The 25,063-nt window shown below is 39.0% G+C and overlaps 2 protein-coding genes across 3 annotated transcripts; one reads left to right on the plus strand and one right to left on the minus strand.

Annotated features, from left to right (window-relative positions):
* Positions 1–4,156: 4,156 nt before the first annotated feature.
* Positions 4,157–19,203, plus strand: cdhr2 (cadherin related family member 2). 2 transcript variants are annotated; one of them, XM_085176996.1, is made up of 31 exons: positions 4,157–4,420; positions 5,028–5,073; positions 5,355–5,411; positions 5,494–5,553; positions 5,654–5,793; positions 5,877–5,930; positions 6,014–6,103; positions 7,552–7,641; positions 7,733–7,855; positions 8,913–9,059; positions 9,309–9,384; positions 9,458–9,567; positions 10,468–10,683; positions 10,811–10,960; positions 11,073–11,234; positions 11,334–11,395; positions 11,500–11,743; positions 13,800–14,039; positions 14,144–14,213; positions 14,295–14,879; positions 14,969–15,043; positions 15,170–15,219; positions 15,311–15,462; positions 15,664–15,760; positions 15,860–15,948; positions 16,062–16,133; positions 16,315–16,450; positions 17,445–17,566; positions 17,652–17,765; positions 17,858–17,935; positions 18,266–19,203. In XM_085176996.1, exons 1-31 carry the CDS (start codon positions 4,310–4,312, stop codon positions 18,447–18,449), a joined length of 4,002 nt encoding a protein of 1,333 aa, XP_085033122.1. In that variant the 5' UTR covers positions 4,157–4,309; the 3' UTR covers positions 18,450–19,203. The 2 variants fall into 2 exon arrangements, with proteins under 2 accessions (XP_085033122.1, XP_085033132.1); XM_085177006.1 differs by having other exon boundaries at positions 4,329–4,420; positions 4,948–5,073.
* gprin1 (G protein regulated inducer of neurite outgrowth 1) lies at positions 18,888–24,271 on the minus strand. The gene is made up of 2 exons (XM_085177020.1): positions 23,013–24,271; positions 18,888–22,610 (listed from the first exon to the last, which is right to left on the minus strand). Exon 2 carries the CDS (start codon positions 22,578–22,580, stop codon positions 20,238–20,240), a length of 2,343 nt encoding a protein of 780 aa, XP_085033146.1. The 5' UTR covers positions 22,581–22,610; positions 23,013–24,271; the 3' UTR covers positions 18,888–20,237.
* Positions 24,272–25,063: the final 792 nt, after the last annotated feature.

The following is a 25,063-nucleotide window of genomic DNA, read 5'->3' on the forward strand; positions in this document are numbered from 1 at the left end:
CGGTGAGCAAAGATCCCAGAACCACACGGGGGGACCTGGTGAATGACCTGCAGAGAGCTGGGACCAAAGTAACAAAGGTCACCATCAGTAACACACTACAACGGCAGGGAATCAAATCCCGCAGTGCCAGACGTGTTCCGCTGCTGAAGCCAGTGCATGTCCAGGCCCGTCTGAAGTTTGCCAGAGAGCACATGGATGATACAGCAGAGGATTGGGAGAATGTCATGTGGTCAGATGAAACCAAAGTAGAACTTTTTGGTATAAACTCAACTCGTCGTGTTTGGAGGAAGAAGAATACTGAGTTGCATCCCAAGAACACCATACCTACTGTGAAGCATGGGGGTGGAAACATCATGCTATGGGGCTGTTTTTCTGCCAAGGGGACAGGACGACTGATCCGTGTTAAGGACAGAATGAATGGGGCCAAGTATCGTGAGATTTTGAGCCAAAACCTCCTTCCATCAGTGAGAACTTTGAAGATGAAACGAGGCTGGGTCTTCCAACATGACAATGATCCAAAACACACCGCCCGGGCAACAAAGGAGTGGCTCCGTAAGAAGCATTTGAAAGTCCTGGAGTGGCCTAGCCAGTCTCCAGACCTCAACCCCATAGAAAATCTGTGGCGGGAGTTGAAAGTCCGTGTTGCTCGGCGACAGCCCCAAAACATCACTGCTCTTGAGAAGATCTGCATGGAGGAATGGGCCAAAATACCAGCTACTGTGTGTGCAAACCTGGTAAAGACCTATAGTAAACGTTTGACCTCTGTTATTGCCAACAAAGGTTATGTTACAAAGTATTGAGTTGTATTTTTGTTATTGACCAAATACTTATTTTCCACCCTGATTTACGAATAAATTCTTTACAAATCCTACCATGTGAATTCATGGATTTTTTTTTTCACATTCTGTCTCTCACAGTTGAAGTGTACCTCTGGTGCAAATTACTGACCTCTGTCATCATTTTAAGTGGGGGAACTTGCACAATCGGTGGCTGACTAAATACTTTTTTGCCCCACTGTAGTTCTTCCCTAGTGCTGTTACTGAACTAGGGAAGAAATATGTCTACACATGTAGGCACAACACTAGTTCATTCTTTGAGTTCTTTGACTATTTTATAGTATAAATTGGCTTAACAAACAAACAAACAAAATTATTGAAAATTGTCAAAAAGAAGGACTGGACTAAGTGAAAATCAGCCAATGCCCATGGAAATGTTTGAAAGACCTTCATAAACCTTTGGGAACTTATTGCTCAAGACCATTTTAAACAACTATCAAAAACGTCTGGCTTCTGGGAAGGAAAATATAAATAAATGAAGGGTGGCTTGATGTAGGAACTAAATAGCATGAAATCACACACACACACACACACACACACACACACACACACACACACACACACACACACACACACACATATATATATATATATATATTTACTAGTGCTATGTTTTAAAGCATGTGCAGGGTCGTTATGAAAGCAGACATACATACATGATTCAGAACTGCCAAGTATTGCACAGGGATCAAAAGTTGTATTAATATTTACTCAATTTATGACTCCATCTGTGGAAAGAGGAACCCTTTCACTTTGAAACTATGAGCCACTAGAGGGACTATTTTACACTGAGCATGAGGCTTGTGTAGCCTGTTGTTCCCGTTTGGTTTGGCTGCCTCTGATCATGTTTTTGTGACTCAGAGCTCTTAATCAATGGTTTAAAAAGACAAAACAGGGGAGAAATCCCACCTATTAACCACAGAACAACACTGCTGGCTGACCTTGATGTCCAGTGCTCTGGCTATTTCTTTATCACAACAACCTGCCAACCTGGGCTGGACTTCCAGATAACTCATATGTCTTTTCCCAGTGTCTTTTTGAAGTTGAATTTTCCATTCACATTTTTTCTTTCCCTCCCTATTGCATTAATTCCAGCAATTCTCACAGTATTCTCAGACTCCCCCCACACGATATTTTCCCCGGACCTGAATGTAAAATTTGGTTGCACCAGATGTGAAAATATGTTGCAATTACAATAAAAATTCTTAAAAACACACACACTCACATCTGTACCTATTCTAATCTCCATACCAATTTCATCATGTCTTGTTTTTTTGTTTGTCCCCAAGTGTTTTTTTGTCCAAGTACCCTGAAATCACAATTTGTCTTATTCCATTTTTAAAAAGTAAAGTTATTAAAAACATACACAATAAAATCAAATAAAACAAACTGTGGTACATTGGTCTTGTTGCTTGAGGAAACGAGGAAACAAGAAGTCAGAAAAATGTGGGGGGAAAAATAGGACACCATTCATCCGAAGTGGAGGGTATCAAAGTAGGTGAGAAGAAAGGGCTGATTTGTCAGATTTTTATCAATACTCATATAATTTACTAGAAACCTGTCACTGCAAATCGATTTTTTTTTTGTTTTGGAATTCAGTCATTCTCTTGTCCATTTTGTTACACAATCATATGCCTTAAATCATGATCTAGTTGGCAACGTTTATCTTATCAGTATTGGACTGTGTGGGTTCAACAGTTTGTGTAACCCTGAGATCACTCTTTTTTCTTTAAAAAAAAATGTTTCTGTTTACTGGAATTGCTAAGGAAGAGTTTTATTCTGTTACCGCCCATTCATATATTTCTATTGCTGCTCAGGGAGTGGCAGTGCTGTGTTAAATGCTGTAAGTCATAAACCAAAGTCGAACTGGATAAGAGTCTTGGAACAAATTCTTTGTTGCTTAATCACTTTATGTCAGCCTGTGAATTATAATATTGCTCTATTTTTTTCTGCATATAATCATTTGACTACACGTTTGCTTAAATGAAGAGTTCCACACATTTTTCTTCATCATAAAATAAATCTTCACATTTATATCTACTGAGAACAGCTCCTGGAGGACTGATTATTTTTCAGCCTCTGGTGACTGTCCACTGACTTCTTATAACACTATCAAGAGGCTGATATTTATGTTTTCTGTAAAAAAATAAAAATGCAAAGTGTTTCTTTTCTACCAGATTTGGCTTAGCTACTCTTGTGGCATACAGGATACACTTTGTGAACCTTTAAGCTACCACAAAACTAACACCTTGTAATAATATGCGGAAGACAATACCTGCTTAGCATTAGCATTTTTAGCATCACTATTGTCACTGGCATTATCATTTAGCTCAAAGCAAACCAAGTATTTGGAATAATTTTTCATCAATGTTTTTATAGTTACTGGTAAGCATCAGTAATTCAGTGGATCCAGTGGATTAATAGTAGACACAGACAGTGAGTTTAGGGACAGTACTAGCATGATAACATGCCAAATCAATATGGTGGCCGTGGTAAGCTTCTTGAAAAAACATGCAATCAAGTCTTGGTGGAAAGCTTTTCTCCTTTATATATCTTAAAAATTTCAGTTGCTGTTTATTTTAAAATGTTACTTTTCAAATGACTCTTGGAAAGCTGTAGCAAACTTCTTTTGTATTAATATGCAATTTTTTTTTTGCTTATTCAGTAAACCACTGAATAAGCAATTCAGTCAGTGTTACATTAGATATTACCACAAGTAACATATATCTTTAGGCTGTGTGTTTTTTTTTCTTTAAATTTAATTTGTTTTTGACAGAAACAAATAAGAAACTTGTCTGATATATATAACATGTATATCAGGAATTTTCTTTTGAGCATTCTGCACATTTGTTCATGCTAGTGTTTTTCAAATCTATTTATATTAATAGCCCCATTCTCAACACTTAATTTGCTGGCATTTGTTACAGTCACAGTGAAGATGTTGTTTTCAGTATATTGCCTCATTATGAATGAAGCCAGTGGATACAAGAGAGCATAATCCTTTGTGTGATACCCTTTAATGAGTAGAGTAGACTGTATGGGTTGTGGAGCTTCACTGGGAAGAGCTCATTAGGGCCTGGAACTGTAGTTTCTGGATAAGGGACTGAACCTCTGATTGGTTCTGAAGGCATGGGCATTAGAAAGCCCTGGGTTTCCAAACCTAAGCAATCAGAAGAGTATTGTTGCCATGACAGCAGCACCACTTATTTAGACAAAAGGGCATTTCAGATCCTTGTGGGGTTCTTGTTTGGATGCTTGTGGCCCAGTATGGCTCAGTGCCATTTGTTACTGGTGAGGAGCTTGTTTCTACGCTTAAACAGCTTGCGTGAAGTCATAGTTGAGCCCAGCTTCAACTGTGTGAAGTTTTTCTGTTTTACTTATTAGAAAACAGTTAAAACATTTTTTTTCTTTTTTAACAAGCAAACAAGGAAGTGGAGTAAAATGCTATCATACTTGCTGGACATCACTGGCGCATGTTAATCATTTATATTTACTGCCTCGAGACGACAATCACTAAGAGGAACAAGAGTCAAAGGTCTCATCCAGACATCAGTAAAGAAGAAGCCCTCTGTGAATGTTGGCTGGTAAGTTTGTCTTATGCATTTGGATTTATTTTTTAGAGCATTAGTATATGGATTTAGTTACTATGTAATTACTATATAATGTTTAGATAATTAAGAAAAGAAGAAGATAATAACAAACAATACGTAATATCAATCCAGTGTGTTGCTTCGAACACCTGAAACCTGAAATAAGCTGATCAGTTTTTTTGGTGTTTTTTCTTTCCTAGAACAGTAGTGAAAAAAGTGGTAAAGCCCTTTAAAACAAAGGGGTTACATATAAAGTAAAGACTTGTTTATATGAGGTCATTCTTAATTTTTATATCCAAATTTTCTAACAGTTGAAAATGAACTAAACTGTCTTTGCATCTTTTTTTTTAAATGTATGTAAAATTATTTAAAGCTTAATGCAAAGTTCCAAAGTAGGTTTTTAAAAAATAATCAAAATACGGTGTCCACTTTTTTTGTTAATATAAGGGGACAGCAGAAATGTAAGTGTATGAGGTTTCATATTATAAAAAGGTTCTGCTGTGTTCTCTCTGTAAACAAAGATTTCCAGGTGTTTTCACCACCTGCTATGCTGTGAACAGTTTGGGTGTGGCTGTAATAACAATTGGCTGCTGAATTTCAGGCTACAAAAATCAGGACAAGAGCTGCGTACTACCCAGCGTCGTCCAGTATGTGATTCCCCTTCTTATATTTCTGTTTGCATCATGACATTTAATGATTTTGTTGTTTTTATAAAGATTAAATTTTTTTTAGAATTTGCGATTAGGCCTAATAACTAGTAAGGTGGTCAGTGTAAAAACCAATAACTGAACATTGTCATTATGAACCTGTTAGCATACTGATAAGTGTACTGAGCAATTGTCTTTAAGGTTTTACCATTTCATGGTGACACTAAGAACAAAAATCAAATATTTGCTACTTTTATGAAATTGTCTCTTTTGATTCGCAGGCATGGAGCGGATTGCAGGAAGCATACTGTTATTTTGCCTGATCAGCCTAACTAATGGTGTGTGTTCATTTGATGTTTGATGATTCATTTTTGCTTTTCTTATCTTCATGTCAACATTTAACCTTCAAATCTTATGCAGCAAATAGCAGTCCTGAAATCACCGGAACTCTTTATGAAGTGTGTGAAGACACCCCTGTTGGTATGTTAAATTTTTTTTTTACTTTTTTTTTTTTTTTAGCATGTTTGTAATATGTCTCTTTTGCCCATTTTTTTTATGTTTACATGTTGTTGTTCTTCAGGTCAACCGGGATTTACTATAACTGCATCAGATCCAGATGGTGACACAATGACTTACACACTCATTGGGACCAATGCTCCAAACTTCAGAGTTGAAGAATCTACAGGGGTTGCATCTGTTGCAAGGCCTCTTGATAGAGAGGTGTGGCAGACATAGAGGATTATTGGAAAAAACTGCACGGTTAAGCATGTGCACTTATACATTTGATCAATTCTCTCTTCTAGAGTTCCCAGGGGTATTTGACACTTGAAGCTGGTGTTTCTGATGGCGTTAATTATGTAAGTGACATCTAACTTAGTAAAAGTTATTTCTTTAATGCCAGTTTGTCCATTATATTCACAGAGTGCATCATGTGTTACAGAGAACCGGAGACTTAACCATAATATTACTTGATGCCAATGACAACAAACCCAACTTTCAGAGCCCTTCTTATGACACAAGTGTTCCAGAAGTAAGGCAAATATATTTAAATGAATTACTCTACAAATGGTTTTCTGATTTTTTTTTCTGTCACAGCATCTTACTTGTTAGTAAATAATATCCATTTAACCATTTCATGTTGCTGTGAGAGAAAAGCATTCTTTGGGGTTGTTCTAGCTCTGGAGGGAGAGCAGGTCATCTCCTAACTGGAAGCTTACTGGTTGGATCCTTGGCTGCTTCAGGCTGCATGCCAAATATGCAGTGTTGGGGAGTAACGGAATACATGTACCGCAGTTACGTATTTAAAATACAAAATATGAGTAACTGTATTCCGTTACAGTTACCGTTTAAAAAGGTGGTATTTAGAATACAGTTACTTTGTTGAAATAAATGGATTACACGGCGGTACTTTCCTGTTTCATATTGTGGCGGGTCAGGACTGTTTGGGTTTTGTTTGACAGCTACGTTCTGTTGTTCCAGGCGGCAGCGTTACGGTTGCCATGGTTACAGGGTGACGCTCTCTCTCTCTGCGTGTTTCCTGGGTGAGAGAGGCCTTTTTGTTGTTGTTGTGCTAAGCTAATAGGCAGAATGCTACTGGTATAGCTCTAAAGAATGTAGCATCATAGGCAGTGTAGTCCGTGCTGCAGGGAGAATGGACTGCCATACCCGTTATGTGTCTGTGAGCGAGGGAGGGAGAAAAAGGAAAAGTATGAGCTGTCATCGAGCAAAAACGGGAGCTGGAAGCATGTAAATATAATAATAACCACTGCAGCCAAGAAGAGTGCCTGACAAGCCCAGTTGTAAGTGAGCTATTAAGTATCGACTGTACACCGTGTTCTTGTTTTCCTCCAAAAACAATAAGTTCCGTTGGAGCAGCCTTTCAACGCCTCTCTCTGTCTCTCGCTAGCAAGGTTGACCCAGACAACAAAGTAAGGCTAGTTTTCGGCTACGAGCAGACACAGAACCCACCATATTAGCCAGAGATCCCTTTACTACGGTTCGGAGCCGCGGACCTTCAGTAACAGTAATAAATCACAGCAATAGTACATTCATGTAGTTGTAAACAGCATGATAATATATTAAGTAATCCAAAGTATTCAGAATACGTTACTCTCTTTGAGTAACGTAACGGAATACGTTACAGAATACATTTTGGGGCATGTATTCTGTATTCTGTAATGGAATACATTTTAAAAGTAACCTTCCCAACACTGCAAATATGCTAACCCCAAGTAGCTCTCTGATTCATTCATTTCAGTGTGACTGCACTGCAGCATAGGAAAAAAGTATTTGTATGAATGGGTTGCATGTTTTATAAAGTGTTTTGAGTGCTCAGATAGAGTAGAAAAGTGCTATGAAAGAAGCAGTCCATTTACCACTGGCTCATCATCAAGGAAAAAATAAACACAATCATTTGTTTACGAAGTGAATCATTTCTGTTTTTATAATTCTGTTTTGTTTTTTCTGTTTTATCAACAGAATACTCCTGTAGGCACAACTTTGTTTAAAGCATCAGCCACTGATGATGATACAGGAACTGCTGGCATTATTACATACGCCATTGATGAAGTAAGCTTCCTTTAGGAAAACATAAAATGTAATGATATTCAATAGAGGTGTTCCATGAACTTGTAAAGCACGGTTTACCTGTTTTTTCCAGGTAATCCCAAATGATGGGTTTAGTCTGTTCAGCATTGTAAGAGAAAGTGGTGATGTCAAACTGATCAAGCCCCTGAATTATACCTCACTGAGTACTTACTATCGGCTGAAGATTAATGCCAGTGTAAGTATGATTGTTCAAGTTTAAACATGCGTCACCTTATGATACTAATATTGGTTAAAGAAAAGTGTAAATAGCAAAGGTTGCCCTAACATTAAAGCAGCTTTGTATATTCTTGTGGTTCCTAATTTCTTAAAGGAAAAGTTTGGCATGTTGTGAATTTCCCTTCCTTGTATCTGTATCAGCCAGTCTTTTGTTGGTTTCTACAAGAGTTCCCAAAGTTATCACTCTTGGCCAAGAAAATAGCCCTACGCCCTTGTACAAATGCAGCTTTTTATTTTTACATTTTAGATTGTAGATAGTAGATAAATAAATAAAAATAAATACATTGTAAATTATTAAATAATAAGTACACAATTTAAGTGACCTTTAGTGCGATGGGTTGACAGTTTTGTGACCTTTAGACTGCTACTGGTTTAACGAGAAGCACGCTAGCTGTTTACTTCTGCTTTGGTTCTTTGACCCACTCTGGTGCTGCTGAAACTTAATAATAAACAGATATAAGAGTGGTGCCATTTTTCTTATATAACTGTTTGATAAGAAATCGATTGGAGATGTTTCCAAAACAATTGAAACATAACTTTATATGTGTCCTCCTAAATAAACCTGCAGCTAAGAACACTAAAACAACTAACTGCTAACGTAACATAACACATGGGGGCATATTGTAACATCCAGAGTCTGATTTTTGTTTGTTAAGCAGTGAATTGCCCTGTTATTTACTCCTAATAAGAAAGTATAAATGAAGCTAGAGCATTCAGGCATAAAAAATTATGTTGCTTTGTCAGTTTGATAAAGAGAAGTGATGAATATTCACTATTAATTTAATTCTGTGAAAGTCACAGTCACAAGCCTTTGCGTATTGTAACAGTGGTCATACTATTTACTTACTTTGTTTGTTTTTATAATTTGAAAGCACTGTCAAAAGTGAATAACACATTTTCAGCATCTTTGAGTTTAGGTGTCATGTTTATCTGTTATATAATCTGTTTTAATGTATTCTAGATTTATCTGATCATCAAAAAAACTAAGAGATTTTTTTATAAATGTTTTCTAACAGGATGGTGGAGGCAAGTGTTATAAATCTGATCCAGAATACTTGTCGAGCATTGTTTATTCCTTCGTTACTGTTGAGGATGTCCCAGATCTTGACCCTCAGTTCATCGGCGTTCCCTATGTTGGAAGTGTTAGAGAGCATTCACCTGTGGTGAGTGCTGCTAAACCTGACCAATGATTTCAAAGAATTATTGTAAGGCAAACAAAGCTTTTTTCTGATAGTACAATATATGACCCAGTGTATACAAAGACTTTGACAACTTTTTGTTACCGTTTGTTTGTTACTATTACCACACAGAACTAAAAGCACTGAGCCTGCTTTGAGTTGACATATTTTTTATGCATATAAAAAGACTTTCAAATGCTTCACATTTCATAAACATTTTCTTTCCTTTGATAGGACACATCTGTGCTTAAAGTGACTGCTGTGGACCCAGACATAGGAGTCAGTGATGCAATCAGCTATACCATTGAAGGTAAGCTACAGTATGTTGTTGCTTTTAGCTTGTGAGTGGTAGTATAATATATCATTTCCACATTATTTTACAGAGTCATCAGCAGATGGCCTGTTTAAAATCTCAACGAGTGATGGTGTCATATCTGTACTGTCAGAAATTGACAGAGAAGTTATTGGTGACACTGTAACTCTGACTGTGAAGGTACATTTTTATTTCATTGTCAATTTCCTTCTTTCTGTGTATGTTACTACAGTAAGCTTATCCATTAGTACTAACTAAAGTTATCCCATGAAGTTCATACAGATTACAACACATTACAGTTTCACTGTGACCAAACTGAGCTTTCTCTGGCATTTTTCAGTCCCTCAATTTTTAGTTTTACGTATTAAGATTTAAAAGAATAGCTCAACATTTTGTCAAGACTGAGCACAGAACAATACCACTCCCTAGAATCATTATGACGTATTGACCAGCAAGTATAAAATTCTCTTATCTTAATAAGACCTAGCAGCAATGAAAGGCAGGTTGAACCTCTCTGTGTAGCACCAGAAACTTCCTTAAAGACGGAGCTTCTTTTAGAACCCAAATCAAAGGTTGTTTTTCAACTCAAGCAAACATGACATAAACTGTGATAAGACCATTTTGAAGGTTGAGGAAGACAAATCTTCACAAAACTCATGAAACTAATGGTGATGATGTTTTCCCATTGTTTTGGGGTTGGTTTTTTTTTTACTTTGCATAACAGTTTTACACCAAAGTTGCACTAGTAGCAGTTTTTGAAGGTGTTTACAGTGACCTTAGAGAGCAGATTCAAAATACAGATGGGAACTGGTGTGAGCAGAATGGGAGGCTGAGCACAGGGTCGCTGAAAACAAAGAGCAGATGGTGTCATGGTGGAACCCACCATTACACAGGAGCAACTTCTCAATGATGCAAGAAAACCCCCCACAAATACATTTATGATCTTCTTCTTTAGACCATTTAATTTAATATTATTATTATAATTAATCATAAAAAATATTGAGAAATATTAAATATATTTAATCTTTTTAACAATATCTTGAATATTGAAAGAATAAAATTCATTTTGGCCTATTTAAGGCCACTGAGTCTAAAGAAAACATCCATGGGGTCCGTGCCAGCGTCACATCAACTGTGCAGATCAACATCCTTGATGACAATGACAATAAGCCAGAGTTTTACAAGTGTGGAGACTCAGGGGACGACTGTGTAACAGCAACTGAATTCACTGGTGAGATCTTGGAGCACTCACTGGGATTTATTAACATCGGCATGACTGTCAAAGATCCCGACAAGGTAAGGAAACAGACCATTCATCATCTATAGGATGAGGTCTCCAGTCCCCCCCCCCCCCCCCCCCAATATCAGCTCTGTGTAACATTATGGATCAAACATAAAACTTTTGGATCCTGGGATTTTACAGATTTCCAACACTCAGCTAATCCTGGATGGAGAGGACAAAGCCGTGTTTTCTGTGGAACCTCAATTTACCAACGTAGACAGCATCGTTCAGATCATGATCAGGCAACCCGAAAATCTGGATTTTGAAAAAAAACGGCAAATGACTGTACAGGTAAAAATGTAATTAAAATAAGCCATATATATACATACAAACCATTGCCAACCATGTTTGTGACTTTTAAAACTCTTTACAATTCCAATGAGTTGCTCATATCATGGTGCAGGTGACTGCTGTAGATCAATATAAACCCACCTTCAGCTCCACTGCTCAAGTCACTATAAACGTCAAGGATGCCAATGACAACAGTCCAACCTTCGAACAGGACACATACAGGTTAAATGTGTCAGAGCATTCACCCATTGGGACAGAATTGGCCACAATTACCGTAAGTTCCTTGCAGTCTGAATTCTCTCTCAGACATCTGAAGCTTTTATTCTTTTATTTCAGAAACTCTCACACGTTGTTTTGTTTTTCTCTCTTTTAGGCAGATGATCCAGACACAATGGATAAAGGCAACCTGACATACAAACTTTTTCCCGATAGCATGTATGTCTTCACTTGTGGCCTGCTGCAGTAATTCTTCTTTTTTGTGCAGCTGCTGTCTATGTCTTGCACATAGCACCTCACCAACAGTCTGCGCTATGTTTCAGATTACCCTACTTTGACGTGGAGTCACACACAGGCAAAGTTTATGTGAAAAGCCAAGAGCTCCTGGATCGTGAGCTCAGATCTCTGTATACAGCGACTCTACAGGCCAGAGACACAGATGGCAAGCCTGGCTCTACAGTACTGGAGATCACACTGACTGACATTAATGACAAGCCTCCAGTCATGAACAGAGATTCTTACGTGGCTTTTGTTAGAGAGGGCCAAGAGCTTGAAGTCAAAATAGAGGTAAGTTTGGCAGGGTGAGCACTAAGGACAATAGCTGTCAAATTAATTTTGATTAATTTATTTTTTTTATATTGGGGGGGAAAAACAGCAGCAGGTGGTGGTGGTGGGGCTATCAATAATAGTGTAGTATAGTCCGTATATGCGTTAATAAAGGCATCCCCATTCGCTGGCAGGAATTAACTGCTTAAAGGCAATGACTTCAATTCCATTCCATTCAATTCAATTTTATTTATATAGCGCCAAATCACAACAACAGTCGCCTCAAGACTTCTCATACATACATTTACTTATCACTTCTACTTTGAAGAGCCTAGAAGACATGAACACAAATAACAGGTTTCATGTTGCTGAAAAATGAAAAGCGCTTTATTGTGCATGTTAATGTTGGTAGGCAGAGACAGCAAAAAGTTCATGAGGCTGCAGCTATGGTCATCATTTTTAAAGTGAAGGGTTTATATGGAACAACAGTCACACTGTTAGAAAAAACATCTTAAAAAACCAGTAATATTCCGGCAGCTGGGCGCCAAAATAATACCGTAAAATAACAGAAAATAACTTACTCATAAAAATATGGTTATTTCCAGTAATGAAAATACAATTTGTTGCCCTAATTTTACATGGGATTTTGCCTTTTTCAAGTGCTTTTAAACATTAAATTAGGAACAATTTAATGTGATTAAACAATGAAATTACCTATAAACAAGGTCAATGAATGCGGCAATATGAATAATAATACTTAAATGTACAGAAATATACAGTTAAGAGTTGGTTTAAATAATAATGGATTGCATTCATATCGCGCATTTTGAGACCCTCAAAGCGCTTTACAATTCCACTTTATAATTCCCCCCTACTGCCAACTCTTGAGCCACGATTGCCCTAAAAAGCAAAAATAATAATAATTATTTGATGTAAAAAAAGTTTATAAGAATCATTTTATATATTTTTCCATTGCATTACATTTGAATTTAACAGACCAATCTTTCAAATAACAGACAAATATTTGTGAATGTATTTTAACAATCTAAATATGCATATGGACAGACAAATACATTTTAAAAACAAGAAAATTATGTTTTATTACATTACAGTGATTTTACGTTAATTTACATTTGAAATGTGAAATCACAGTCTATTGATGTAGATTTAATGATATTCTAGAAGAACGGTACAAAACTGTAAAATCCACATTAAAATACTTTTTAAGCATTTACTTTTTTAGGAATTTTTTTTACAGTGCATTGTATCTGACCTTAAACTCTTAGTTCAGCGCTTTTTAATAATAATAATAATAATAATGATAATAATAATAATAATAATAATTATATATATATATATATATATATATATATATATACACACATATATTTCTGGGGAAATTTGCATCACCCAATATCATGGCCTGTCATGTGACGTGAATGAAGTGTGTAGCCAGGCCTAAAATATTATTTTAAAAAAACTTTCCAAGAAATTGACAGGAGTTATAATTTTCAAATGCATACACAGTCAAAACATGTCATCATAAATATGAAACATCACTTTTAAAAAATAATTTAAATGTGACTGAAATAAATAAAAGCAAAGGTTTATTTATATAAATTATTAATTATTAAGGAAAATATGCTTGGTATAAACTAAATGTATACCAATCAGGTAAATTTCATTTGACCAGATTCCAATAAATGTTTTACACTGTTTTACACAATGTAACAACATTACATCAAAAATGTACATTTAATCAAATGACTTAACCCTGTCAAGGCTGATCCATGAAATCATTTCCAGACAATTGTATTTTTTTGAAACTGGAGTGTTTGTTGGACCTTCTGACAAATTATATTAAAAAAGAAATTACATTTCAGGTTACATATATGAGGTTTTGGTCAATATTGTACTTTTGTAGCCTTAAAAGTTTATACGATACATGGCATTACTGGATTAAATTCAGCATTTTGGCCATAAATATTTGTTTTCAGGCTTTTATTGCATTTTTGCAGTATCAGCAAAGAAATCATCTTTCTAAAAGTGTCTCTTTTGATGTTTCTCTGCTGAACAGGCTACTGATGGAGATGAGCCCAATACTCCAAACAGCCAAATTGTGTATGATATCGTGTCAAGCACATACAGTAAGAACTTCACTATAGACCGTGAAACCGGTGTTTTGACAAACAGCATTGAACTGGATCGTGAGGCCATGGATCCAGTGCTGGAAGGGGAGATTAAACTTGTAGTGACTGCTACAGACCAGGGTGAACCCCCGCTATCCACCAATGTCACAGTTACCATCAATGTACAGGTAGGTATTTTAGCAAGTTGACAGTACCAAGTTACAAGAGATGGTGTAAAGGCTGGTACAGCTGATGACTGCCAGTGTTTCTTCTTCTTTATGATCCATTTCAGGACATCAATGATAACACGCCAACAATTTTTGCCCCATCTTACAAATTCTCTGTTAAAGAAGGAAAAAAAGGCAAGTATTTCACACCGCAAAATGTTTTAAGTGTTTACAGCAGCATGTCAGGGTTTTAATTCATATTTATCATTCATTCAGGTGCATTTGTTGGCTCTGTTGAAGCTGAGGATTTGGACCAAACAGCAGAGTTTAATCGCATCTCTTTCAGCATTGTTGATGGGAGCTTTGGGAACTTCATCATTCGAACCTCCGCTGCCACAAGAGGTTTCATGGGAAACATCACTGTGGACCCAGACATTGAGCTGGACTATGAAAAAGGCCCCAAAACGTTTAATATGAGGGTAGAGGCAGCAGATCTGGAGTCAAATAAAGCTACAGTGATGGTGGACGTAGATGTGCTTGATGTAAATGATGAGCGACCTGAGTTCATGCCAATAGCATCTATGACAGTGAAGGAGAACACCACAGTAGTGGAAGCTTTTGGGAGTTTTAAAGCGGAAGATAAAGATGGGAGTCATTCTCTGGTCTTTGAGCTGGAATCCGTCAAATGCAGATGCAATAACAGCCTGGATTTCTGCGACTGGTTTGTCCTGGATCCAAACGGAGAGGTCAGGGTCAACCCTAAGGTCACGGTGGATTATGAAAAATGCGACCAGGCGATTGTAGAGGCTCAGGTGGTGGACATTAACACAGAGAAGGGATATAACAACAGCGCCACGACAGGTCAGTAATGGGTTGTTTGCTGATAATAAGAGTAAGCCATTAAAACAAACAGCTTACATAAAAGCTGGTTCACTGTCATTTCTCTTCAGGCCTAATGGTGATCAACATTGAAGACATCAATGACAATGCCCCAGAATTCATTTTCTCAGACAGTCAGGTGTTTGGTGAGTCCTCTCAGAATAACCACTCGTCTGCAGTACTTACCAACAGGGCCACATTCTTTCACATATCGCCCTAAATTTTTAAAACATTATATGAGTCCAATGCTGATTTTTCTTCTTCTTTTATAGTTGTGGTGTCAGAAAGTGCAAGCAAAGGGACATCAGTTGCAGGGGTCACTGTGAGTACGACTGAAAAGCAAAAACACCTGACCTCATTTCGACAAGGTAACGATGCATGAAGCATGATGCTCTACTTTATGTCTTTCATAGGCTACAGATCGTGACAGTGGCATAAACAGTGAGATCGAGTTTAAAGTGACAGTTGTGAAATTCCAAAACACCGACAATGAAATAAGTGACAAGGGGGCACTGTTTGAGGCTGTCACCACACAGCAAAATGATCGCTATGTTGGGATTATTCAGTGAGTACAAAGTCGTCTCCTGCAGTCACAACTCGGTCTGCTCTGGTTTTTCTCACAAGTGTCGGTGTTTTTACTTTTACTTATATATTTAGATTTATACTTGAGCAGGGATAATAGGAGCCCATGTTGTTTCCACAATGATATTGTCATGGGTGCATTTTTATGGTTCTTATGGGTGTGCTTCCCTTCAACTATCCACAGATCTACACAGACACTTGATTTGACACTGAAGGGGAAGTATTTAGTAACAGTCTCTGCGACTGATCCCGGCGGCCTGTCCTCTAGCACCGAGCTGGATGTGAGTGACGTGGGATTTGCTTACCCTGTGTTGTATATTGAAAACAGGCTATAAAACTTGCTGCACACACCAATGTTTGCATTCTTTTTATAACTGCAGATTTTCACAGTCGATCAATCCTACAAAGTCGAACTCAGGTTTGCAAATAATCAGATTGAGGTTGAAAAAAAGCTCACTGAGATCAGGAGGTAATGTCTGAATCATTAGTAAAGACTATATCTGATCTAATCTGCTAATTTTCATTCAGTCACCACTTAAATCTATCCATTTTCTCCCCCCCGTCATCTTCTGGGACGCTTAGAGCACTTATGACTGCCACTAAGGCTGCCGTTGAAATTGTTGCTCTTAGGCCTTACAATGGTGAGACATCCAGGTAAGTTCCCTTTCACATCTCCTTGCTTACTCCTATGCTTTGTTTTTCCTCACTAGGTGGTGCAATTGCACATGTAGACAAAATGACAATGGCAGCAACTCCAGGTTTTAGGTTTTAAACAGCTGAAATGTGTTGATTTAATTTATGTGTATGTGTGTGTGTGTTTTAATGGTTCTCTCAGGGCTACAGAGAAAACTATTGTGGTAGCTTATTTTGTCTATGCCAATGGAACGGCCCTTACCTCTGTTCAAGTGGAAATAATGCTCTCTGATGCGGAACACTTTCCTAAGCTGATAGAGCTTGGGCTAGATAACATTGTAAGTACGGTTTTCTTTTTTAAACACGGCAAAAAAAAAAAAAAGATTTTTCTGCCTCTTCTTTATATCTTCTTGGTCATTTCGTCATCATTTTTTTTATTCTTCTTTTTTGATAAATTGCTGGTGGCAGTTTAATAAAAAGTATTTCAGAGTCAGCACAGGGGTAGGGGATAGTTCACTGATTCTTTTCACCAAGTTCAATGTGTGCTCCAACAAGCACTCTGGCTCCACCAGCAGGTTAAATTCAGAATTGTTTCATGCGTATCACTTTTAACAAACATGCCTAATTTTCAATAATTTAGGATTTATATTTATTAAATGTTAAAAGGCATTTGATTTCCCGTAAAGGTGGATCATATGATCTTCAGAAACAGCCGTAACTACGTTAAGATTAATGACTTTGTGTATGTAACATCACAGTGTATATAAGGGATGGTGCATTTGAATGATATTGGCTATATGGAAAAATTACTTATATTAAATTACTTTAATATAAATGTTGAACAGCCCCCCCCCCCCCAAAAAAAAAAAAACAACAATAAAAAAAATGTAACAGATTTTTTACATGTACATCTTTTCATGGAATTTTATTATGTAAGTACAATGTAAAATGCTACATTTAATGGAATCTTGTCAAATGAAGTCACATTTTTTTAATTATTTGAATAAATAAGCCTTTTTATAAATTTATATATATTACAGTTGTATTTTACTCAAAATTATTGCTTTGTGTATATTGAGGGTGAAAAAACAATTTTTGAGTGTAGATTTAGAAAAGTAAAGTAAAATATATTTTACAGGGATAAAGACATTTAATATCTGGTTAAAGGAGACAGCAGTAGCAATCCCTTTGGTTCATTTTACAAAACAATTAACTCCAGATTAGTAAGAGGTCTGATAAGTCTGATCGGTATTAAAGGACATGTAAAAATTGTGAAGTTAGTGTAAATATAATCTACATATGAAACTCGAAACCTGAAACCTCTGTTTTTAGGGGACTGCTCCCGAGGAAGAAAAAACGGTGGACACAGTAAAATATGTCCTGCTGGGGATTGTGGCAGGCCTTGTCATTGTACTTCTTGTCCTCACCACTTCACTCCTCTGCACTCGCAGAAAGTAAGAAAATGTGATGCCTACTATTTCAAACATCTATGACCAGCAGGGAGTCTGTGTACTGACCACTCATCCTTCCACCTTACAGCTACAGAAGGAAGCTTAAGGCCGCTAAAGCTGCAGAATCTGCATCCAGTATGAATTATGACAACCAGAAAAATGGTCTTATGCTACCTGGAACCAACAAGTACACTATGGAAGGGTGAGGAGACAAAATCTTATTCAGATAAATGAAATGGTATGAAACCTAATCTATAAATTTGCCTTCTAACATGTGTCACTTCTCTCTGATAGTGCTAATCCTGTGCTCAACCTGAACATCGACACAACCATCGAGTTAGAAGAGAGCAGCTCTGATGATGACAAACACAGGTAAAACAAAAACAACAAGGAAACAAAGAACCCTGTCTGTAAATTGGTCCACTGCCTACAGAGAGCAGTTACTGGCTTGATCAACACAGTTTGATAAGGTGGCTCATGGTGAAACGCAGCTGCGCTCACCACTCTGTAGCTGTGCTGGTTAATAAACCGGGATGATTTCCAGGTGAACATTTTGCCACAGAGTGCCCACTACAGCATGTTGTGACAGAGCTGGCTCTGTGCTTCCAGCAATGCCATGTGATTGTTGTTTTTAAGTCAAAAACCTTGAGATGATCATTTGTTCATATTGTCTCCCTCTTTCTCTTTGTTTTTCCACCAAAGCCACCTAAGCTTCAACTCCGACGACTCGAAATCTGACTCGGAAAGTGCTCGACATCAGGAAGAGGATCCACCGGGGTACACTGAGCCTTTGCATGAAGCACTGACCCTGGCTGACCAAAACCAAAGCACTGACAACCCCCTCATGGGGTACAGCAACCCTGTATTTGACACCACAGATTTGTAATGTAAATAGTGAACGCCAGATGCCTCAGCTAGACAAATGTAGCTTCTTTGTAATCAGGCATACCAAATCAAACTTATTATATAGTTCTTGATGAAGACTTCATCTTCAAATAGCCTTCTCTGTATTACAGATTTAACTTTGAAGCCTAAACACCCTTTACAAGCATAAAACCGAACCAAAAGGGGGATCCTATTTTGTGAAAAAGATCTAATTGTATAAAAGTGTAATGATTTCAAAGACCTTATTCTAATCCAGTCAGAGAGCTGAAGTATGCGAATTGCTTGTTTGCTGTAGCCTCATAGTTTGTTCATAGGTATGAAAGTGAAATCAATATCGATGGCCTAAAAATATCAAACTCTGCCTTTATCTTTCTGTAGAGACAGTTTCAATCCATGCAGTATAAAAAAATGAATAGCAGCAGTGGTTAAACACACAAACTTCTTGCTCGATGCACATGTGAATCACTTTATTTTTGTTATTATAATAAGCAGTGGTTTAAAAAGGGTTTGAATTGCTTTTGAAAGAAACTGTTTCTTAAAGTTATGCCAACACAGAAATCAAGGAAAACAGATAAATTTCAAAAAAGGTTTCAAAATGTCAGTGTATAAATGAAACCATTATTTATAACTGTCTGTCTGACAAAATCTCGCTCTCTCTTTCCCTGTTTCATTTGTCAGTGTTTGCTATGAAATTCTTGATGAAGAGAAAAAAAAAACTCATGCAGAGTGACTTCCAACAAGCAGCAGATTGAAAAGATTATTCACTGTTTACTGACACCTAAATGAATGTAACACAAGTGCAATCCATGAATAAATTCTGATCCTTCGAATGTGGATCTGAAGTTAATGCTGGTGAACACGGACATTCACTGACACTGTAACAACCGCTTGTTTAAAACACATTTAAAATCATTGCCTTCGCGTAATTTACAACAGGATCACAGATTATGGCATCAAAATACTGTGAGCACTCATGACTAAAAATACCCTGATATCAGGAGTCATTACTTTCCTCGAAAGGTGATTGTACACGTCATCAGTTTTTTTGTTTTTTGTCTTCTTCTTTTTTTTTTTTTTTACACTTTTCACAATACAAACAAGTCAAAACACTGTGCCAAATCTAAAGCAATATATAAGACATACAAAAGCCTGCACTGACAGTAAAGACTCCTCTTACAAAGAGATCAAGGCAACACTTAATCGATTTAAATATCCCCCAGACCACCAGGTCACAAATCACACTCAAAACCTGTCATTACACTATCATATCTCTCTCTCTCTCTCTCTCTCTCTCTCTCTCTCTCTCTCTCTGTCAAAGCTTAACAAGCTTTTTAGCAACCAGGAGAAAAGCTGGTTGCCATGGCTTCACATTGTGTGAGGTGAGTGGAAAAAACAACAACAAAAAAAGCACCAACAGCTAAAATGAGTCAGTGGATGGTTTCAGCGAAAAACACTAAAGGAGGAGAGCCAGGCTGATGATGACGCTGACGCATCGCTCTCATTTCCCCAAACGTCCATCATCACTCTGTCGGTGTGTGCAGAGAATTTGTGAATAAGATACCAATCAGCGAGGGTGGGGGGTGTGGGGGATAAAAAGAGAAATCATAATTTATGGCTGCTTTCTCAGCGGTTAATGCTTCTCGGTGCAAACTTCATATTAAATGCTTTTGTCTTGAGTGAAGGTGTGAATTTTGTCCTTCTTTTTCTCACACCATCGAGACGACGTCATTCAGTGGATGCACTGGATAACAACCACGTGTAGCAGATCCTATGTAAACTTTCTCTCCTGTCACTCAGTGGTATGAGCTCTGGAGCAACAGTGTGGCTGCTGCATGTTCTCCATCAGCAGGCGGAAGGGGTTTCTTCTGCGTCGGCCCGCTTTCCCATCATGCTCCCCTCTTCTCCCTGCACGACCCTTACCTGAACCCCTCTGGGCTATCTCTGAGGTCAGGGGTGTAGCTGAGGGGTTGAGTGGAGGAGGCGGTGGCATGGAGGATTGCCTCTTCTGCTTCTTCACCTGCTTCTCCAGGTGTTTCTGGATGGCAGAGCCCAGCACGGCTACTTCCACCACAGCTCCGTACACCTCCCACGTCATCCCCTTCTCATCCCAGCTCACCTCCTGCACTGGCTCCTCGCATTTCTCCTCATCTTTCTCCTTACAGTTTATTTCCTCCTTTGTGTTCTCTTCAACTCCCTCCACCTTTTTCTCTTGGGTTACTTTCTCCTCTTTCTCCTCCATCGCCTCCTCTTTCTTTACCTCTTTCTCCTCCATTGCCTCCTCTTTCTTTTCCTCTTTCTCCTCCATCGCCTCCTCTTTCTTTTCCTCTTTCTCCTTCTTTGCTTCGTCTTTCTTTTCCTCTTTCTCCTCTGTCGCTTCCTCTTTCTTTTCCTCTTTCTCCTCTGTCGCCTCCTCTTTCTTTTCCTCTTTCTCCTCTGTTGCCTCTTCTTTCTTTTCCTCTTCCTCCTCCACTATCTTCTCCTCTATACTAGGCTCCTTCATGACCTGAGGGAAAGTCATAATCGTGGGAGTTCTCGGGGTCATGGGTGCGGTAGCGACAGAGCGAAATTCCACCTGCTGACCCACCTGCAGCTCAGCATCTTTAGTCCCTGTGCCCACAGCCCCACATTTTCCAAAAGAGGTGGGGAAATAGAAGGCCTGGTCCCCCTCAGGAGGGGTCATGGGGCTGGTGGCCACAGACTGACACTGTACTACCTCCAGGCTCACCTGTGTGCGGATGTTGTGGCAGCCAAAGGGAGCCGGTGATTCAGGGATGGGGGATTTTTTTGCAGAAACAACTCTCTCTTCTTCACGTGCATCTTTGTCTTCGACCTCTGACTGCTCGGATCCTGTGCATGTTTTCGGATGTTGGCTGACAGCAGCAGAAGGTACTTTACTTTGTGGATCGTTTGTGCTCCCGTGAACACTTTCACTGAGGGACTTTCCCTTTCCTTCCTTCCTCTTTATATCACTGCAGCTTTCTCCAACCTCATCTTCATCTATTTTGACCATCTCCGGTTCAACAGAATAAAAAAACGACTCAGCCTCATCCGTTTCTTCCTGCTCATTGTTGCCATACTGGGTCACCAAGATTGTAATGTCTTGATCCATACTTCCCATCCTCTGCTGCTTACACTGCTGATTGCTATCCTCCACACTTACATGTGCGCCTATTAACTCAGCATCCACTCCATTGGTGGAACTCTCAGTCATCTCCTTTGATGTAGTAAATTTTAAACTTTCAGTTGTTTCTGACGCAGCATCTGCTGAAACTTTTGTCTCCTGCTGACCAGTCTCCCTCTGCTCCTCATTCTTTTTCACTTTCTCATCCCTTTGCACTGGCTCTCTCCCGATAACCTCTTGGAAAGCCATGCTATATGGGGATTTTGGGGTCATGGGGGATGTGGCGACAGAGCAGAACTCCACTTGCTGACCAACCTGCAACTCTGCATCTTTAGTGTCAGTGCCCATGGCTTGAGGTTTCCCAAAAGAACTTGGGAAGAAGAAGGAATGGCTGCCCTCTGGAGGAGTCATGGGGCTGGTTGCTGCCGAGCAGCACTGCACCACCTCGAGGCTCACCTGTGTGCGCATGTGGTGCTGCCCAAAAGGGGCCGGGGAACGTGGGTCACAAGGGTCTGGAGTTGATGGGACAGCAACTGAGATTTTCTCAATTCCTGCATCTTTTCCTCTGTTGAGATTTTGATCTTCAAAGTTTTCCTCTTGAATTTCAGGTTTTCCATCTCCATCACTCAGAAACTTGATCGTCACCTTTGCATCGTTATTTGTAGCTGCTGTCGTTGTTTTATTGTGCTCTTCCGTTGCAGGCATGGCATCGATCTGTGTGCAGTTTTTAACTCGTTCAGTGTCTGTTAGGTCAGCATTGCCATAATCCCCCCCTGAAAGGACTTGATCTTTAGATATTAGGTTTTTCTCTTTCTCCTCAACAGAGCTGACATTCCCCTGTAGTGCCGGCTGATAGTCCCCTTGAGTGGCTGACTCTTGACTCCTGTACAGTTGAGGTCCTTCAGGCGCAGCAGTGCTATCTGAGCCTCCCGGACGCCCCCCATTATCCGTCTTCTCGCAAGGCTGGTGGTCCTCCGTGACACCTCTCATCTCATCCTTAAGGCTTCCCATTCTGTCTCCGCATTAAAGGGCTAGAATTACCTGCAGGAATAACACAGCAGTGTGAGAGTGTCCGTGCAGTTTATAATCGGGAACAAGCCCAAGCACAAGCGGAAGATAAAAATATTCTGTCATGCGATATGAAACTAAATTGATATTATTCAGTTATTCAAATAGACACAGGAGCATCACTGCTACTACTTGATCAGAATTGTTTGCACACTTACTTTAATATTGCAGGACTATCTTTTTAAATACTTTAAAAAGAGACAAAGTCAAATCTTCATGCCCAAAAATATCTCATTATCAGCTCCTGTCTGAATTCTATTCTAGTCCATAATTACATAACACAAACAGCGTGCACATGAATTCAGAGTTGTTTTCAAAATGTAACTATAAAACAAGCATGATTACAAAAGGAGATCTCAGAAAATTAGGACATACCTCAGCAGTCTAAAGTCAGGCTGAAGCCACTCCACAACTCTTCTTCAGATTTGGGTCAAACATTGCAAATCTCAGCACCGATTGCGACAAACATCTGTCCGTGCATCTCCCCCCGGTGATTGATGCTGATTGCAGTGGCTACAGGTTTGTCTCTAGAAGAATCTATCTTAGGCAATCCTCGCTCTTTAGGCTGTGGCTGTGTCTATTGAAAAGCTTCACATTTCCAGTTTCCCTGGAAACCACGGTCGGGTTTCTGGCAGTGAGTGGTAATGTAATGGCAAAATCTCTCTACAGCTCTCTAATCAGCAGTAAATCATAGTAATTAACTTCAGGTTCTCATAGAAACACAATGGCAGCTACGTGCACAGAGATAAACCTGTGAACTGGCTAATCTGGAGAAATTTTAAAGGAGGCATAAATTGGTGATAAAACCTCTCACGTCATTACAAATGATCATGAGGGAGGGAGGGTGAAGTATGCAGAAGTGGGATTTCTCTTAGCAATAATGAAGCAGTGTTTTGAACTAAAACAGCAGTCTCTGTCTTTGTGTGCGTGTGTATATGTGTGCATGTACATGTGTGCGTCAAGGCCACATTTGCCCATTTGTTTGTTTAACAGAATCTTAAGCTTAGTAAAAAATAAAAAAAATAAATAGATAAATGCTTAAAACATGTCCTACTTCAGGAAGACAGATAATCACAGGCTCATTACAGGACTTCCAAAAAGTCTATGCAAACTCAAAGCTTGTGGAGGACATCAGAGCGATATTAGTAACAGTGGTTGTTCTGCAGCATCTGTACATGAAAGACACAACAGAGAATTTAAGCTGAAGGAGCCTGGAAGCAGCAGCTTCGCCTCCCACACAAACAAACACTTGTAAATCACCAAGTCTTTTATACTCATTCGTCATTCCCCTCCAACCTCCCTGCTTTGCGACACATATTCTCTAGAGCCTCTCTAATTCTGCTCACCTCTAGTGATTGAGTGGGACTGAGGACGATTACATTTCTTTCATTTTTTTTATTTTTTTTGAGAATCTCTAACCGACTTGCTTGTAGCATGGCAGTGGGCTGCTTGGCCAGAACACCGTGTACTGACATAAGTATTCTCGCCGTTAATTCGAAGGCTGCCACAGAGTTCTGTTGCCTAGCAACCACGTAGTGGGATGCAGGGGAGGTGTGCTGCTGAGGACCAAGGTAGACGGGCTCTGATCACACTCTCATCAGGGGCCATCAGCCTGCCAAAGGCCATCTTCTCAGCAATGTTCAATTCAATTCAATTCAATTCAATTCAATTTTATTTATATAGCGCCAAATCACAACAAATGTCGCCTCAAGGCGCTTCATAGATACAGAGAAAAGCCCAACAATCATATGACCCCCTATGAGCAAGCACTTTGGCGACAGTGGGAAGGAAAAACTCCCTTTTAACAGGAAGAAACCTCCGGCAGAACCAGGCTCAGGGAGGGGCGGCCATCTGCTGCGACCGGTTGGGGTGAGAGAAGGAAGACAGGATAAAAGACATGCTGTGGAAGAGAGACAGAGATTAATAACAGATACGATTCAATACAGAGAGGTCTGTTAACACATAGTGAGTGAGAAAGGTGACTGGAAAGGAAAGACTCAATGCATCATGGGAATCCCCCGGCAGCCTACATCTATTGCAGCATAACTAAGGGAGGATTCAGGGTCACCTGGTCCAGCCCTAACTATATGCTTTAGCAAAAAGGAAAGTTTTAAGCCTAATCTTAAAAGTAGAGATAGTGTCTGTCTCCCGAATCCAAACTGGAAGCTGGTTCCACAGAAGAGGGGCCTGAAAACTGAAGGCTCTCCCTCCCATTCTACTTTTAAATACTCTAGGAACAACAAGTAGGCCTGCAGAGCGGGAGCGAAGTGCTCTAATAGGGTGATATGGTACTACAAGGTCATTAAGATAAGATGGGGCCTGATTATTTAAGACCTTGTATGTGAGGAGCAGGATTTTGAATTCAATTCTGGATTTAACAGGAAGCCAATGAAGGGAAGCCAAAACAGGAGAAATATGCTCTCTCT

This window comes from Neolamprologus multifasciatus, chromosome 2 (genome assembly GCF_963576455.1).
Source record: "Neolamprologus multifasciatus chromosome 2, fNeoMul1.2, whole genome shotgun sequence".
Classification (NCBI taxonomy): Eukaryota; Metazoa; Chordata; class Actinopteri; order Cichliformes; family Cichlidae; genus Neolamprologus; species Neolamprologus multifasciatus.